This window comes from Gopherus evgoodei, chromosome 1 (genome assembly GCF_007399415.2).
Source record: "Gopherus evgoodei ecotype Sinaloan lineage chromosome 1, rGopEvg1_v1.p, whole genome shotgun sequence".
NCBI lineage: Eukaryota > Metazoa > Chordata > Testudines > Testudinidae > Gopherus > Gopherus evgoodei.
In genome coordinates this window covers 165,884,989-165,904,413 of record NC_044322.1, presented here as the reverse complement: position 1 = coordinate 165,904,413, position 19,425 = coordinate 165,884,989, and the positions used below count along the sequence as shown (strand labels likewise).

The following is a 19,425-nucleotide window of genomic DNA, read 5'->3' as shown; positions in this document are numbered from 1 at the left end:
CTTGTGGCTTTACCCAGTATTCATTCTTAAAGTCATTAAAGTTTGTTGGTGCAATCCTCTAGGATATATAAGGAGCATATAGAGCATCAATCTACTGTTCTTATCCGACAGTAAATTCTATCAAATCAAAGACCTCTCCTACATTAAAAATACCATTAAAAACGCCAAATGGAGAACAAGTTGGGGAGATAAGGAGATGGAGCCATTGTGACAACGAGGAGTCCAGTGGCGCCTAAAGACTAACAGATTTATGTGGGCATAAGCTTTCATTAGTAAAAAATCCACTTTAAGAAGTATCAGAGGGATAGTCATGTTAGTCTGGATCTGTAAAAGCAGCAAAGAATCCTGTGGCACCTTATAGACTAACAGACGTTTTGGAGCATGAGCTTTCGTGGGTGAATACCCACTTCATCGGATGAAGTGGGTATTCACCCACGAAAGCTCATGCTCCAAAACGTCTGTTAGTCTATAAGGTGCCACAGGACTCTTTGCTGCTTTAAGAAGTGGTTTTTTTTTACCCACAAAAGTTTATGCCCAAATAAATGTTAGTCTCCAAGGTGCCGGACTCCTTATTGTTTTTGTGGATACAGACTAACATAGCTATCCCTCTGATACTTGGAGCCATTGTGCTAAAGCAAAACATTTAATTTTTTTTGTTAATTGAGTACTGCCACATATATTGCATCGGTACACAGGACTTATATGATTACAACCTTATGAGTTGTGATGCTTTCCTAAGAAATTCTACTTCTCTATAAACACACCATTACTCACCCATCTATACATCTGACATTATAACTGCTAGAGAAGTTACTTTAGAGGAGGCAATTTCAGAGGGTTAGAATAGAAAAGTGTTTCAAAGAAGACAAAATCTTTGAAGCCCAGGGAAAGGCCCTTGGGAGGAATACATGAACCTGAAATGCAGAAACAGAACCATTTTTTAGTAATCTGGAAATTAAGGAGAGGGGAGGCAGAATCTACAGATATTCTACTGATCAGGCATATGAAAACCCTTGGAGATGAACATTCAGGTCTTCTTAGGCCTGGTCTACACTGGAGAGGGCGGGGGGAAAATCGATCTAAGATATGCAACTTCAGCTACAAGCACAGCGTAGCTGAAGTCGACGTATCTTAGATCGACTTAGAATCACATACTTGGCGTCCTCGCAGCGCGGGATCGACAGCCGCCGCTCTCACCTCTCACTCTGGTGGAGTTCCAGAGTTGATGGGGAGCATGTTCGGGGATCGATTTATCACGTCTAGATGAGACGCAATACATTGATCCCTGATAGATCGATCACTACCCGCTGATCCAGTGGGTAGTGTACACATACCCTTAGGAAGATTAGCTGTAGACCATTCTAGAATCCAAGTTGAAGAAATTTTAATAAATCAGAGATAGTTTTTGTTCCTTGATCAGTTATTATGCCTGGTAAGGAAAAAACAACAGACTAATGAGGATACTTCTACTCAAATTGAGAGTCCAGTCTTTTAAGAGCCTTGTATCACAAAACAGGCTAAGAGAATTACTGCTCCTGGGTTTAAATGCAGTACTGATCCCAGATGTAGCTCTTCTCTCTGTCTTGTAGAAATGCATGTGTGCCAACTCCATGTCTCAGCTGGTTTCTAAATAATATATTCATTATTTTAGTGCTATCCATATGAAAGCAATCTGATGTCTTATTTATTTCGGCACTTTCCAGAATAGGGGAATTGGGGGGAAATCGGGGGATGGGAAGAGAGGCATGATTTAACTAGAAATTTCACTTTATGAAAAAGCCATTTTGGAGACAGAGCACTTATTTCAGCGTATCTGCTGGGAAAAAAAAAAAGATTTCCTTTCTATTTTTCTCTGCTGACAAATATGTTGTTCATTGGTCTTCCCTACTCAAAGGCTGTCTGGTCGAAAGCTGATCAATTTAGGCAAAATTCTTAGTCACTGTAAATCAGTGTAGTTCTACTGACCTTAGTTGAAGTATGCCATTTTACACTAGCTGAAGATCCAGCCTTTTACTTTCTAGACTCCACTTTCCTGGTTGGATTTCCTCATTGCTTAGTCTGCCTGTCAACCTGGATGTCCTGGAACATGAAGGAGTGGTGGACTGCAAGTAACTCTTGACTTAAAAAGAATTATTACTCTGACAGGTTTTACTCTTGGACTGCTGACTATGATAGGATACTGGAGTTATATTATCTGTCCTGATTGATATATGTTGCTGAGCACAGGATTTTTTCCCCATGAGGAGCAGTGATTGCTTCACTTCTGAAAGTTGCAGTATACTGGCATATAGTGACAACTCTCTATAAGGCCATTCTCCCTGTGTAGAAGCTTCAGCAATTTGACTCCTTTGGGCTATCTGTGCTAATACATTCTCTGTACATCTGAAAGCAGAGGCCTTTTAAGGATGTTTCTATGCATCTACTAAAGCAGGGGTGGGCAAACTACAGCCCGTGGGATTGCCACCCCCGTGGAAGTGGCCAGCACCACGTCCCTGTGGCCCTTGGGGTGGGGGTGGTGCAGAGGGCTCCATGCGCTGCCCTCACCTGCAGGCACTGTCCCCTACAGCTCCCATTTGCCGAGAATGGGGAAATTGCAGCCAATGGGAGCTTCGGGGAAGGTACCCACCTGTGAGGGCAGTGTACAGAACCCTCTGCCCCCCCCCTTCCTGCAGGGACCCTAACCTAACCCGTTGCTCTGAGCCCCCTGCCGCACCCCGCACCCTCCTGCGCTCCAACCCTGCCCTAGCCCCCTTCTGCACTCTGCACCTCCTCCTGCACCTCAACCCTTCCCTGAGCCCCTTCCTGCACAATGCACCCCAACCCTCTGCTTCAGCCCTACATTCATGGACCTGCATGCAATTTCCCCATCCATATGTGGCCCTTGGGCCAAAAAGTTTACCCACCTCTGTACTAGACAAGGACAACATTAGTTTTGCTAGGACAGATGGCCTGACATCTAGATGCCCTCCTGCAATTCTGAGGGTTGATCACGAAAGTCACTAGAGTTCTGTATGAGTTTGGCATAACCTAAGACGGGGCATGCAAACTTTTTGACCTGAGGGCCACATCGGGTTTCGGAAATTGTATGGAGGGCCAGTTTGGGGAGGCACAGCCTCCCCTAACAATCAGGCATGGCCCAGACCCCGCCCCCTATCCCCACACCGCTTCTCACACCCTGATGCCTTCCCCCCCTCCTCGCCGGGACCCCTGCCCCATCCAACCCCCTCTGCTCTCTGTCCCCTGATCACCCCTGGAACCTCCCTCCTTCCTGACTGTCCCCTGGGATCCCTGCACCCATTCAACTCCCCCATTTCCCAACCTCTGACCACCCCACTCTCTAACCACCAAACTGAACTCCCCTGCCCTCTATTCTACCCCAACTGCTCCCTGCCCCCCTTACCACTCTGCTTGGAGCAGTGGTGGCTGGAAGCGCTACAGCCATGCCACCCACCTGGAGCCAGTCACGCCATCGCACAGCACAGAGCACCGGGTCAGGCTGCAACTCTGCAGCTGTGCTGCCCAGCCGCTCAAAGCAATGCGCCGGTGTCGCAGCGCACTGAGGCTGTGGGGGAGGCGGAACAGCAAGGGAGGGGCCAAGGGCTAGCCTCCAGGGCCAGGAGCTGGGCAGGAGGGTCCCGTTGGCCGCAGTTTGCCCATCTCTGACCTAAGACACTAAATTGCATATGACATCATGGTCTCCATCAGATATACGCAGTTTATGGCCATTACTTTCGTAAAGGCTTGCATAGGGGTCTGTCTGATTACCTATTCTACTAGTAAGAAAACTTCCACTGGGCAAAAGTATTTTTCTCCCCCTCCTGGGTTCATCAGTGACTTGGAAGAATTGTGTTTCTCACTTAGGACTTGATTCAAAGCCTAGTGAAGCCATTCAAGTCTTCCCATTGATTCCAGTGACACACAGGAATTCACTTGGGGCCTAAAGAGACAGAATAAGGTTAAGGCCACAAATAGCATTTGCCAAGTTGGCCTCTGTACATTTACTGGGATCACAGCAAGTTATCAGGGATAACAGGCAGTGTACGTCAACCTAATGATGTCAGTGTACACACTACAGCCTTGCTCCCGCCGATGTAAGTACCCTGCTATACCAACATAACTCCACCTCCGCAAGAGCTTAGGGCTTATGTTGGTGTAGTAGGGCAATGCAGTGGCCATGTAGACGCTCCATGCTGGAGCTGTGAAATTGAAAAGAAAGCCAGGCAATCACCCTGGGATAGGACGGGTGCCTGAGTACAGCCGTCTGGACTCCAGGTAGGGAGTGGGAGGAGGGGGAGCCAGGCTTCACTGAGAACTACGCCGAGGTAAGCGCCCAGGCACAATTGCCCCACACTGCCCCCAAAATGTTCCTGCTTCAGGCCTCCAATGGGATTGCGCTAGCACTGATGGAGACTGGAAATCCACTGAAGCCCTGCAAATTTTTTTAATTCTTTTTCCTGATTGCCTGGCTTAGTGAGGACACCTAGCATCTCTCCATTGTTGAATGCAACTCCCCAGGTGACCAAGCTGGTTATGCACTTCAGATGTGTGCCTGCCCAAAGTAGACAGGCGATATTGGATCTCATGGGCCTTAGGGAAAAGAGGCTGTGCAGGCACAGGTCCAAATCACCCAAAGAAATGTTGACATCTAGAAGAATATTGCTTAGGTGATGCAGGAGAAGGAATACAACATAGACCTGCATGAAAGCCAAGGAGCTGAGGCAGGTATGCCAGAAGGCCAACAATCGACCCAGTGCTAAGACACAGATATGTCACTTTTATGAAGAGCTGCATGCCATATGTGGCAGAGACACCACCTGCACAGCACAGTGGATACCTCAGAGAAGACTGAGTCATAGGCCCCTGCTCTCAACAGTGACGAGGTGGTAGATGAAGGAGGAGGAGATTGTGGGACAGGTGACTGGGGGGAATCCAGCTACACAGTGAACCAGGACCTGTTTTTTACTCCAGCGCAGTCCAGCATGGGTGAGCCTGATGCAGGGGAAGAAACCGTGGGTAAGCGTGCAGATAAACTTTCAGTTACAGGAATGACATCCCCAACGTCACAGAACACATCCTTTGACTTTTCCTTAATTTACCCATGCTAGCAAAGGTAGTGGTACAACCAAGAGATGTAGAGTTATCTGCTTTTCATTCCCCTCTAGAGTTAGGCAGCAGGAAGGGTGCGGGGTGGGGAGAACAGCGTGAGTGGTAGTTTATGTATACAAGGATGTCCCTTGAATGCTCCTGAGAGATCTTGATAAAACTGTCATGGAAGTACTCTGCCATCCTCTGCCAAAGATTTCTATGGAGGGCTGCCTTATTTCTTCCTCCATGGTAGGAAACTTTCCCACATCACTCAACGATAACTTCAGCAAGCACAATTGCAATACACAGTCTCTGCAGCACATGGGCCCAGGTAACATCAGGACGCCAGCAGCAGATGTGCTCTCTCTGCCATTGTTACCCTGAGGAGTGAGATATCAGCTAAAATCACCACTGCCTGTGGAAAATAATGCTAGGATTCAATGCCAGTGCCCTCTCCTACTAGAATCAATTGCAACCAAGAAATTCCCTCTTCCTTTCCCTAAGCCCCAGAGGGCCATATGCACCATGGGATTGCTTGTGCACAGCACCAGGCAAGCAGGTATGAGAAGAGTGAGAGGGTAGTGTTCAAAGTTTTGGAGTAGCAAGGGGAGTGAGCTCAGCACTACGCTTTCTGCAACGATTATGCTGACAATGGTACCTCTACGTTTTCTCTGGAGGCACTGCCATTGCAGCCTTCAGGGTCTCCCTCTTCACACCCACAGAATGCCTGAGCCAGATAAGGAGGAGAAAGAAGGGAACGTGGGAGGATATGTTCAATGAGATCCTGCAAGCTACTACTACATGGGGCCTGGAGGATGGACATTGCGGACAGCCTGGGGAAGGAGAGAGTGTATAAAGGTTGAAGACTCCCAGCAGGAAAAGAGGGAAATGCACTAGGACATAATGGGGTTACTTAGGCAGCAAACACACATACACTGCAGACTCTGGTAGACCTGTAAATTCAATAATCCCAGCTTCACCTCCCTCTGTAGCCCCCTGAGGATTCCGTATCGGGACCTCCCTACACACACCCCCACCACCATTCCATATGGTATCAGGGGTCACTGCACTAGTCCTACCACTCCACCCTGGAGGATATTAAAAACAATCAAAACTTCAAACATTGACTTGTGAAAGGCACAGCTGGTGTAAATGTAGCTGAAATGGACCTGAATGTTCTTTCTCCCTTCATAAACTCTTTTTAATTAATATTTGTTAAGTTTTACATGTATTTGTTTTAAAATTGCACTTTTTTTTGCAGAATAAATTTCCATTATTTGGAACATAATTCATTTTTATTAGTTCACAACATATGCAGCTGAGTGCTCAGCAGTTCTGAAAGCAACCAATTACCTGTTACTGCACAGTGTCACACCCATGGGATCATTCACAAACTTAATAGCTGCACTGAAAATGTTATATTCCTGCATATACAGTAATCATCACACAATTCCCACCAGGCCACAAAAGAGCACAGCCAGGTAGAGCACTCTATTCACGCTCACAGTTAAAATGATCTTTCAAAGCCTCTAAGCCATACAGTTCCACAATGAGCTCCTTTAATAGCCCTTGCACGTGACTACTGAAGCCTGGTCTACACTATGCGTTTAAACCGAATTTGACAGCGTTAAACCGATTTAACCCTGCACCCGTCCACACAACGAGGCCCTTAATATCAATATAAAGGGCTCTTTAAACTGGTTTCTGTACTCCTCCCCAACGAGAGGAGTAGCGCTGAAATCGGTATTGCCACGTCGGATTAGGGTTAGTGTGGCAGCAAATCAACGGTATAGGCCTCCGGGCAATATCCCACAGTGCACCATTGTGACCACTCTGGAAAGCGATCTGAACTCGGATGCACTGGCCAGGTAGACAGGAAAAGCCCTGCGAACTTTTGAATTGCATTTCCTGTTTGCCCAGCGTGGAGCTCTGATCAGCACGGGTGGCTATGCAGTCCCAAATCCAAAAAGAGCTCCAGCATGGACCGTACAGGAGATACTGGAGCTGATCGCTGTATAGGGAGACAAATCTGTTCTATCTGAGCTCCGCTACAGAAGACGAAATGCCAAAGCATTTGAAAAAAATCTCCAGGCTATGATACAGAGTCCACAGCACAGTGCTGTGTGACAAGCGTAACGGAAAGCCAAAGAATCAAATGGACGCCCATGGAGGGAGGGGGTACTGAGGACTCCAGCTATCCCACAGTCCCCGCAGTCTCCAAAAAGTATTCCCATTCTTGGCTGAGCTCCCAATGCCTGCAGGGTCAAACACATTGTCCGGGGTGGTTCAGGGTATATCTCGTCAATTTACTCCCCCTCCTTCCCGGTGAAAGAAAAGGGGAAAAAATCGTTTCTTGACTTTTTTCAGTGGTCACCCTATGTCTACTGCATGCTGCTGGGGCACTGAACAGCAGCATCCTCTCCCCTCCCCTCCCCGGTGGCAGACGGTACAGTACAAAAGGACTGATAGCCATCCTCATCATCAACCCGTGAGTGCTCCTGGCTGTGCTCAGGTGAGGTCGGCTGGGGGCGCCTGGGTAAAAATAGGAATGACTCCCAGTCATTCCCAGCAGATGGTACAGAACGGCTGGTAATCGTCCTCATCATAGCAACTGGGGGCTGAGCTCCATCAGACCCTCCCCCCCCTTTCATGTCTAAAGAAAAGATTCTGTACTGCCTGGACTATCATAGCAGCTGGAGGCTGTCTCCCCCTCATATTATCTCACTAAAAACTCAGTGTTGCTTATTCCTGCATTCTTTATTACTTCATCACACAAATGGTGGGACACTGCCACGGTAGCCCAGGAAGGTTGGGGGAGGAGGGAAGCAATGGGTGGGGTTGTTGCAGCAGCACTCCCCGTGAATGGCATGCAGCTCATCATTTCTGCGGGATCTCACACAGAGCGGCTGTGCTCTCCCGTTCTCTGATACAAGTGTACTAGAGAACCAGTGTCTCATATTCTAGGCAGGACTGACTCTTTTTTGATAAAACATTAAGGAGAGAATGACCCGGGGAGTCATTCCCATTTTTGGGCTTGTCTACATCAGAAAGTTGCAGCGCTGGTGAGGGAGTTACAGCGCTGCAACTTTGAAGGTGTACACATCTGCAGGGCATCACCAGCGCTGCAGCTCCCTGTTTGCAGCGCTGGCCGTACTCCCGTTTTGTCTCGGGTGTAGAGGATCCAGCGCTGGTGATTCAGCGCTGGTAATCCAATGTAGACACTTACCAGCGCTTTTCTTGACCTCCGTGGAAGGAGGAAGCCTCTGGTAATCAAGCTGGTCTCCTTCCCCGGCTTGCTCTCGCGTTCCCGGAACCCTGAGCAAGCAGGTCTCCTTCCCTGCGGTTTGCTGGGTGGCTCCGGGAACGCGAGAGCAAACCGCGGCGAAGCTGGTCTCCTTTCCCGGTTTGATCTCGCGTTCCCCGAACCCCAAGCAAGCAGGTCTCCTTCCCTGCGGTTTGCTGGGTGGCTCCGGGAACGCGAGAGCAAACCGCGGTGAAGCTGGTCTCCTTTCCCGGTTTGCTCTCTCGTTCCCGGAACCCCGAGCAAGCAGGTCTCCTTCCCTGCGGTTTGCTGGGTGGCTCCGGGAACGCGAGAGCAAACCGCGGCGAAGCTGGTCTCCTTTCCCGGTTTGCTCTCGCGTTCCCGGAACTCCCCTTGAAGCCGCCCAACAGCGCTGCAGTGTGGCCACATCTAACACCACTTGCAGCGCTGGTTGCTGTAAGTGTGGCCACTCTGCAGCGCTGGCCCTATACAGCTGTACTAATACAGCTGTAACAACCAGCGCTGCAAAATTTTAGATGTAGACATGGCCTTTGTCTTTGCGCCCCCGGCCAACCTCAGCGAAGACCAGCCAGGAGCACTCATGACAGCAGCAGACGGTACAGAACGACTCATAACCATCTCTGCTACCTTGCAAAGGCAAATGAATGCTGCTGTGTAGCACTGCAGTACCGCCTCTGTCAGCAGCATCCAGTACACATACGGTGACAAAAGGCAAAACGGGCTCCATGGTTGCCATGCTATGGTGACTGCCAGGGCAATCCAGGGAAAAAGGGCGCAAAATCATTGTCTGCCGTTGCTTTCACGGGAGGAAGGAATGAGTGACAACATTTACTCAGAATCACCCGTGACACTGTTTTTGCACCATCATGCACTGAGATCTCAACCCAGAATTCCAATGGGCAGGGGAGACTGCGGGAACTATGGGATAGCTACCCACAGTGCAACGCTCCAGAAATCGACGCTAGCCTCGATACATGGACACACACCACCGAATTATTGTGCTTTGTGTGGCTGCGTGCACTCGACTTTATACAATCTGTTTTACAAAACCAGTTTATGTAAAATCAGAATAATCCTGTAGCGTAGACATAGCCTCAAATTCAGACAGACAGACAGACACTCCACCTCTGCCCTCTATCCCGACAGAGACTTTTCCCCCTTTGCTTCACAGGTATTATGCAGGATACAGCAGGGAGCTGTAACCACTGAATTATTTTTCTCAATGAGGTCCAATTTTGTGAGTAAACTATGCCAATGTCCCTTCAAATGACCAAAAGCTGTCTGCACCTGCTGAGACAGTAGTTAATGTCATGGGTACACAGACTCAGTGCTGCAGAACAGCTCTGAATTAGTTTTAGGCAGGATCCTCTTCAGTGTGGCACTTCCTTAAGGTGCACACTCACTAGGGAAAACCTCCTCAGCTTCAACACCACCAGGGACTGAACTCAGAGCTTTCAGCACCCCCATTCCATGCCATGACCTCTCCACAGTAGGTTCACCTGAAAGAAACACCTGGGGAAGCCTTATTCACCCAAAGAGGCCATGCACCCCCAACTTAGGCAATCTGCAGTGACTCTCAGACAGAATTGTTAAAGAGAAGGGTTTATTAGTTGTCTGGAACACAGCGTAAGAAAGTTCTTTTTCAGCACAGAAAGCAGGGAGTCCCAGGAAAGTCCGTCTTGGTTGGGCCCCAAGCCTGGGTTGCCCCCCCAAAAGCCACAAACGGGAGACTGTCCTGTTTCCAGCAGCCCACACTCAGTCACGCCCATTTGCCCCTCTTCTGTCCTTTGTTCTGTTTCCCAGGAAAAACTGGTCACCTGGCCTCTACCTCTTTGTTCTTCAACTTATTGCAGTCATCTGGCTTCTTGCAGAGGATGGGCCACACCCCCAGCCATCAGTTTCTAAGTTAAAAAATGTCTAGCCATTGTCTGGGCACAGGCAGGTAGACCATCACACCTGTTCCTCTAGGAGTCTCTGCAAAGATCAAACACCGTGTCACCATGTAGTCAATCGTGCAACACATGGGGAAACTGAGGCACATAGTATTCATTCAGAACTTTAAGAAAATGCCACATTTCATCACAACTGAATCATTCTTTGGTGCTGTCGAGGTAGCTGGTGTACGGCTTCATGAGCAAGGGGTAGGCTGGGTCACCCAAAATTACTATTAATCCACCAACTGAGAAAGCTGGAAACAGAGACTCTCTTTCTTAAAGATGCGAGCATCATGCACTCCCATCCTGACCAAACCACACTAAGATCAGTGAAGCATTCCTGATGATCTACCAATGATTGCAGAACCATAGAAAAATAGCCCTTTCTGTTGATGTACTCAATGGCAAGGTGGTCCAGTGCCAAAACAGGGATATGAGTGCCATCTAGCACTCCATCGCAGCTCAGGAACCCCACTCCTGCAAATTCATCCACTATGTCTAGTATATTGCTGAGAGGCACGGTCCTGCGTAACAGAAGGCGATTAATGATTCTGCACACTTGCATCACGAGGGCCCCTCCGCTGAATTTCTGGACTACAAATTGCTACCAGTAAGCTGGGACTCAATCTGGCATTGTAAGTTTCCACAATGCAATTACCATTCACTTCTCCACTGTCAGCACAGCTCTCTTTTTGGCATCATACACTGGAGGACATTTGAACGTCCCTGCACTGCAGGTAAGCTTACTGCACAGATCCAGGAATGTGGCTTTGCATATCTGCAAGTTCTGCAGCCACTACTTCTCACCCCAAACCTGCATTACAATGCGATCCCGCCAGTCAGTGCTTGTTTTTCAGGCTCAGAAGTGGAACGCCACCACATGCAGCTGTTCCATGAACATCACCAGCAACCTTGAATTGATTCTTGCTATGTCCCACAGCAATTCATCCTCCAAGGAACAACCAAGTTCCCCGCTCAACTGGTTCTTTTTGAAGCTCTCCAAATATTCCAAGATTTTGCACTCTGTGATTGTAATGCTCATAATAGTGCAGAGCTTTAAAGGCTCTATGATGTCAGACAGCGAGGAGGTGACGCAGTTTGTGGGATTTTGTAAAAAAAAATCATGAAAATTATGGGATACAGAGAACACCATGGGATGGAGACAGTTGCAAATAAGAAGTCGACCCCATGTTCCCAGACACCCCTGCCTGACTTGTTTTGGCCCCCTCACACAGTGCCAGAACTTCTCAAAAGACAGTGCGCTGGATGGTGGCGAGTTGCACAGTGGGATACCTACCTCTGGTGCATCACACACTGCACCGATACAAGCATTACTGTGAGTACACACACCGCTGCCACAAGGAGTCAGGTATGCACACACAAACCATGTCTTAGCGGTAGAATCTATATGCTGATGTAACTTGAGTCAACGTAAGTTTGTTGTGTAGTCTAAAAGTGGTCTAAAAGTGAGTGAAGTTCTTCATTCCTTTCTTCAGGGGTATTGTGTAACATTCATACCATTTTATAAGGCATCGTTTGGTTGACATGCTACATTAAAATGTGTTTCTTAAATTCAATGCTCCCTCACAACCTGACATTTTGCACTATACAAATTGTACTACTTCAATAGAAAAAAAAGTTTTATCTTCATCAGCTCAATTATTGCATTAACTAAGACAATACATTCCAGATGTTTTTAATGGCTATTGGTCCCTGCAAAGGCAAAAGTGAAACCTAGTCTTCATTCTCATATTTAAATCTCATGTTCATCTACTTAACACTTATGCAGGCGAGTCTCATTTTATGCTCGGGTTACATTCCGCTGTCAGTGGGTAAAGCAAAAATCACGTACAGTCAAAATTACATTGAGCGTAATGGCGGGCGAAATCACCTGCACTACAGGTACAGTATTTAAATTATTTTTCTCTTGTCTTTTTTTTTTTGCCAACCGTGCAAAGCTGAATTCGTGCATGTTAAATGTGCATGAGACTTGCTTGTAATACAGGCTGGCAACATGCCTAAGTCTTGAAAACAGTATGTACACTAAGGCTATGGCTACACTGGCACTTTACAGCGCTGCAACTTTCGCGCTCAGGGGTGTGAAAAAACACCCCCCGAGCGCTGCAAGATACAGCGCTGTAAAGCCTCAGTGTAATCAGCGCGGCTCCCAGCGCTGCAAGCTACACTCGTAAGGGATGTGGTTTACGTGCAGCGCTGGCGCTCTGACTACACTCACATTTCAAAGTGCAGTCATGGCAGCGCTTTGAAATTTCAAGTGTAGCCATACCCTAAGAAGTCTATTTTTCCTGATACATGCATAACTTATCAGTGGCAATGACACACAATAACAGGATACTAGGCCCTAAGAGATACATGAAAAGTTAAAACTTTATTTAACTACATAGTCTTTTAAAGTGAACACAACCTTAAACATAAACATTGAAATCAGCAGTTAATACTGTTACTAGTTTTTAAAAAGTCTCATCTTTAATGAACTGTGATTATCTGGGAGCTCAGAGACTTACTACCGGTCTACCTGCCATGACAACCAGTAGCTGTAATTAAAAAGACACTGTCATATTAAGCCCCTAAATCTGAATATTATAAAAATATGCTTTTGCAAAAGCTAAAAACCAGTACAAATATTTACTCGTTTTAAATCCAGCAAAAACAGCTGATTTAAAAACTAAACTATCCCTTGCAGTGTTTGGAAGGCAGACATTGCAAGTAATAAGACTGTAAAAGCAAAATAAAACAACTGATTTCCATCTTTTTCTACACTTTCAATAATCCAAGCATTATTAGTAACATAGGCAAAGAGATTTGCTTACAACAGAAGCTCTTGATCCTGCAAACATGTACTCACTCTGTTAAATTTACTTGCGTGAGTAGTCCCATCAACTTCAAAGAGACTATTCAAACAAGTGAAGTAAAGCCTGTAAGACTCAGTCTATGCTGGGAACTTATGGTGACATAACTGTGTCACTCAGGGGGATAGAAAATCCACATCCGCAAGCAACAGACTTATACCAACCTAACTCCCAGTGTAGACAGTGCTATGCTGACTGGCGTGCTTCTCCCATGGACAGAGCTACCACTTCTTGGAGAGGTGGAGTACCTAGACCAGGGGTCGGCAACCTCTGGCACACGGCTTGCAAGGATGCTTACCTTTGCGGGCCAGACCAGTTTGTTTACCTGCCACATCGGCAGGTTCAGCCGATCGTGGCTCCCACTGGCCATGGCTCGCCATCCCAAGCCAATGGGGGGGTGGTGGGAAGCTGCGGCCAGCACAACCCTCGCCACTTCCCGTCGCCCCCGTTGGCCTGGGACAGTGAACTGTGGCCTGTGGGAGCCGCAATCGGCTGAACCTGACAGTGTGGCAGGTAAACAAACTCGCCCGGCCCACCAGAGTGCTTACCCTGACATGCCACAGGTTGCGAGTTCAATCCTTGAGAGGGCCATTTAGGGATTTAGTTGGGGATTGGTCCTGCTTTGAGCAGGGGGTTGGACTAGATGACCTTCTGAGGTCCCTTCCAATCCTGATATTCTATGATCCCTGACCTAGACCAACAGGAGGAGCCCTCCCATCTGTGCAGGTGGTGCCTTCACTGAAGTGCTACACCAGCTGGCGCTGCAGCATTTTACATGTAAACAAGCCCTGAATATTTGCAGGGTCTGAGCTTAGCATATTAAGATATCAATGTCTACTTGTAATTATTTCTTTTAAAAAAAATGATTATTTCTTTAGAACTAAATCCGCAGATTAGGGACTCTCATCTCAAACCTGAAGACATCTAAGCACATGCTCTCTTCACTCACAGGAGTAGCTATCAAAAAAATCAAAATCCTTATTTTCATAAATTTCAGAATTATTCCTCTTAAGGTTGCATAGGTTAAAATATAACTTATCATTGGTCACAACCAGCAGCTGCCATTTGTTTAATATAAGTGAGTTGCAACAAAAGAACATCCCATCTCTTTCGGGAAGCCGGTGGAAGGGTCACACCCCCCGGGGGCCAACAGCGCCTGGCGGGGGACTTGGGGGCCAGGAGTAGGCAAGTGCTGTAAATGCTTCATCTACTGGGCGCCAAGGGCTCCCGACCGACCAGCGGCCGTCACGCTCCAGTCAGAGGCCCCCCACCAACTGTCTTCCCAACGGCCGCCCAACCGTCCCGTGCCCGACCGAGCCAGGGCCCGTCAGCGCGGCAGGCTCAGGCCGCCCCACGCTGCGCTGCAGCCGTCCCGGTGCCCAAGCACAAGCGGTCTGGCAGGCAGGGGGCGAGGGGCACCGCCGGGGCTCCCCGGGACGGGGCGCGGCAGCCGCTCCCTCTGACAGCCCGGCTAGCGGGGACCCCTGGCGGCGCCGAGCCCCGACGGCAGGGAAGGGAAAGGCCACAAAGTGACCGGGCGGCGGGGGGCGCCATGGCACTAGCGGCGGCCGGACTCGCTGCAGCTCCCCGGGGCCCGCCCGGCCCCGCGGCCCGCCCCGCGGCCCCAGCCCGCGCTCACCCGGCACAGGCTGTCCTGGAAGAGGCGCGGGTCCAGGTTGCAGGCGATGGTGGCTGTGGGCAGGTCCCGCAGCGCCACCGCCTCCATCTCGCAGTCGATAAAGCTCCAGTCGGACTCGGCCTGCGGCGGCGGCGCCTCCTCCCCGGGCTGCGGCTCCCGCTCGCTGCCTGACAGGCCGCTCCCCCCCGCCGCGCCGGGCAAGCGGCTGCAGCCAGCGCCGCCGCCGCTCTCCATGGGGCGGTCCCCGAGCCCCTGTCCCGGCCCAGCCGGGCTGCGCGGCAGCGCTGCTGGCTCCTCCCCGCGGCCCCGGCGTTAACCCCTTCCCCGCCGTGCGGCACCGCGGCCCGGGGCAGCCGGAGCCAGTGAGGCGCCGCGCTGCTTCCACCTCAACAGGTGACCGACCCGCCGGCGTCAGCCCCGGCCGCCATCTTGGGTGAGGGCAGCGGCCCCGCTTCTCGCCCAGCCCAGCAACGGGCACCCGGCGTCTCCTGCGCACGGAAGGCCCCGGGGCAGCAGGATCCCAGCATGGGCCAGCAGCCCCCGGCTCAGGCATGGGCAGACTTTGTAGCCTGAGGGCCACATCTGGGTGGGGAAAATGCCCGCGGGGCCATGACTGTAGGGCCGGGGCAGGATGCAGTGTGCAGGAAGGGGCTCAGGGCAAAGGGTTGCAGCAGAAGAGGGATGCGGGGTGCAACGGGGGGCTCAGGCCAGGGGGTTGGGGTGCAGGTTCTGGCCCGACTTACCTGGCGCTGTTCCAGGGTGGCAGCGGCACCTGCCCTGGCCCCAAGTGCTCCCAGAAGCAGCCAGCACAATGTTCCTGCGGGAGGGAGCAGAGGGCTCCGCGTGCTGCCCTCACCTGTGGGTACCTCCCCCGAAGCTCCCACTGGCCGTGGTTCCCCATTCCCGGCCAATGGGAGTTGTAGGGGGAGCAGTGCACAGAAACCCCTTCCCCCAGGATCCGGAGCCAGCCACAGTTTGTCCACCCCTGTCTCGGGGGTGATCATGGATTCCTCAGGCCAGGGAGTGAGATCTCACCTCCTGTCTACCCCAGTCAGGGTAGAGGGGGAGAAAATAGCCCTCTGAACTGGTCTGCTAGCTCGGTTTATTAGTGGGAAACAGGGCAAAGACATTACCCCGGCTGTGGGGGCATGCTCACCTCCAGAAGGCAACCCCCCCCCCCGAGGCCTAACAGCTGTGAAATGGGCTGATTTGTAAAGCACACCATTGTGGTGGTGCAGTCATACATTTACCTTCTCCCACACTACTGCAAGCCAGAGCTCCGCCTCTGTAATTAATTAGGCAGCAGGTTTAGTACAAAGAGGAAGTACACTTTCCACACACTGCACAAGGAACCTGTGGAATTCATTACCATGCATGTGCTGGTTGATGCCAAAAGTAGAGCCAGTTTAAAAAAAGAACTCGATAAATTCATGGAAAATAGGTCCAGCCGTGGCTGTTAGCCAAGATTGCCCCGAACATGGGCTGGACTACCTGAAACCTCTCCCTATAAGAAGCTGGCGCTGGAAGACAGGGGTGGCTTACTCCATAATGGCTCTTCTGTACACTCCCACAGCAGCTCTGCTGTGCACAACTGTTAAAGACAGGAGAGTGGGTTAGCTAGACCATAGTCTGAAGTAGTATGGCAGCTCTGTTGTTCTTATGCGTATTGCAGCATCTCAACCTTTTCCTATCATTGAAGTAGATTTCTCCTACTTATAGACAGACTGAATGGGGGATCGGGGGAGAATATTAGACACCAAATAAAGGACAAGTATTGTACAAACAAAGGGACCAGGTGATTTATGATCAGCTACACAAGACGTCTAACCCACATTAAGTTTAGCTTTTTTTTTTCTGTGCAGAACACAGTCAAAAATGAGTCTGAAAATCAAGGCATGTAACAACATTACGTGGGCAGTTGCAACTTCTTGTGCTGGAGGAATTATACAGCTAATCTTATTCATGAACTTATATTTGTGATACCTTATTTCTAAGATGAACTCTTTGCTTGATATTTGTTTCATGATATTTTTGATTTAAATAGCTCTTATAGGGAGGAGTGTAAATATGATTTAAAGTCAGCCTTAGGTTCTTTCCTTCCAACCTCAGCTATACCAAGTGAAGCAATGTAATAGCAGAGGATCTGCATCAGTATCTTTACATCTCCTTCACTTCTTTCCTTTCTCTTCCTTACAAAGTCCCAAGCATGTAAATATCACTGTCCCTAAAATGGAGCCAAACTAGAGCACTATTTATTTTCTCCTCTCCCCTTCATCATCTGGACTCTGCTTGGAATTCAAATCTTTTTATCAAAATAACTTAAAAAAAATCTTAGCTATGTGTTACATATCTCTCTCCAAATACACACAGTTTTTCCGTGTGTAAACATACAGCTGCTAGTTTAAGACATTCCTGTTGAAGAGATAAACAGCTCCTTATAGGTAGGAGAATTCAGGTGTTTTACTGCTCCTCTGGCCTGTAGGAATGGACCTGAGTGATTAGCATCTCCCATAGATTAGCTGGCTAGTTGAGAAATGTGTTTAACCTAAGTAAACAAATAGATTTTACAGATATTTAAGTGGGATCAATTTCCAGGGGAGCTGCTAAAGACAAGGAGTTTTAGAAGCACACCTCTTCACAAAATTTGCATGGGTGTCCAACTACATAGTCTGAGCAATTTACCCAAGCACAAGTTTAATGTTGAGTACAAGACAGAAGAAGTATGTTAATAAATCCATCTAATTTTCTACACCTGCATATGACAGGTAAGAGGAGAGAAGGTTTTTTTAAAAAAAAAAAAGTAGAACAACAGTTTAATAGTCCAAGGACATTAGACTGGTCTCTCACTTCAGGGACCCCTCTAATACTGAATACCTGGTCATTAACTGAACGTACCTACTTTCTTATAATGAATTAGATGAGATGGGGTTCTTATTTTGACAAAGTATCTCAACTTCCTTCATAACTAGTTCCAATAGGGAATAGTGGCTCTTTGTAGGCTTAAAGTAGGCAGCCCCTTTAAATTGCCACCGGAGCACCACTGCTGGAGCCCTGGAGTAGGGTTGTGGGGCTCTGGGGGCTATTGAAAAAGTCCAGGGGTCCCCTTGCTTCTACCGCCCTGGCCCTTTAAATAGCCACTGGAGCCCCACCGCTTCCCCAGGGTTCCTGTGGCTATTTAAAGGGCTGGGGTGGCAGAAGAAGGGGAGCCCGGGGCCCTTTATATACCCCCAGAGCCCTGGGGTAGCGGAGGGCTCTGGGGGCTATTTAAAGGGCCGGGATTCCAGCTGCCTCTGCCACCCCAGTCCTTTAAATAGCTGCCGAAGCCACACCACTTCCCCAGGGCTCCCTCAGCTATTTAAAGGGCTGGGGCGGTAGAAGCAGGGGAGCACTGGGCTCTTTAAATAGCCCCCAAAGCCTTCGGGTAGCGGGGGTGGGGGGGCTCCAGCTGCCTCTGCTGCCCTGGTCCTTTAAATAGCCCCCGGAGCCCCACCACTTCCCCAGGGCTCCCGCAGCTATTTACAGGGCTGGGACAGTGGAAGCAGGGGAGCCCCGGGCCCTTTAAATAGCCCCCGAGCCCCGGGCTGCTGCTGCTACCCTGGTGGGGGAGGGAGGAGGAGGGAGCACTCACCATACAGGATGGGCTGTACCCCCTGTACCTGCACCAGCTGCCAACCCCTGCTGCACCCGCTGCCTGCACCAGCCCCGCACCTCCTGTCCTGCCTGCACCAGTTCCTGTCTGCAGCCAGCCCTGCACCTACTGCCTTGCCTCCAGCCCTGCACCAGCCCCTGTCTCCAATCAGCCCTGCACCCCCTGCCCTGTCTTCAGCCAGCCCCTGCTGCACCGCTTGCCCTGCCCGCACCGGCCCTGCACCCCCTGCCCTGTCTCCAGCCAACCCCTGCCGCACCCCCCTGCCTGAAGCCAGCCAGTCCCGCACTCCTTTGTCTCCCGCCCTGCCAACTAATGCCGCACCCCCCTGTGGCCCTGCCTGAAGCCAGCCAGCCCACCCTACAACCCGTCTCCAGCCTGCCCCACACCCCTTGCCCAGCCTGCAGCCAGACCCTACCTCCAGCCCCCTCCGCCCCCCACCTCCAGCCAGCCCCATGTCCCCTGGTGCCCTGCAGTTCGCAGGGAAGTAACCCTGCACACCTGCTTCAATGAGATGGGCAGGGAGCAGCTGGGACCCACACGTGCACCCTAGCACACCCTCAGGGAGTGGCAGAGCTCATTTCTAGTTCAGACCTATCTTTTTAAAAAAGAACTTTAGGTAGGGTTAACATACATCTGTATTTTCCCAGACATGTCAGGCTTTTTGGTTCTTAAATCGCCAGGAGGAAAATACGGATGTATGGTAACCCTATTGGTACAAAAAATACATACTGTGGCAGAACTTTTCATAGGGAATGGGTTGCTAAGAAATGAAAGGCTTTTTTTTACATTTTTTTTTCAGTCATCCCTGCCGGGGCCCTGCCGAAAATGTTTGAATTGGGCCCCACACTTCCTAAAGCCAGCCCTGCCAGCCACAGACGGGATTCAAAGGCTCTGGGCTGCGCACAGCCATGGGGAGCCCAGAGCCTTTTAAATCTCAGCCGCAGCCGGGTTTCAAAGGGCTGTGG

The 19,425-nt window shown here is 49.8% G+C and overlaps 1 protein-coding gene across 2 annotated transcripts in view; it reads right to left on the bottom strand.

Annotated features, from left to right (window-relative positions):
• The window catches only part of RCAN1 (regulator of calcineurin 1), an 83,701-nt gene extending 68,656 nt beyond the window's left edge, over positions 1-15,045 (bottom strand). The window contains exon 1 of one of the 2 annotated variants that reach the window (XM_030578348.1): positions 14,812-15,045. In XM_030578348.1, coding sequence (XP_030434208.1) covers positions 14,812-15,045 — 234 coding nt within the window. The remainder of the gene's footprint in view (positions 1-14,811) is intronic. The other variant, XM_030578340.1, reaches the window with a different exon arrangement.
• Positions 15,046-19,425: the final 4,380 nt, after the last annotated feature.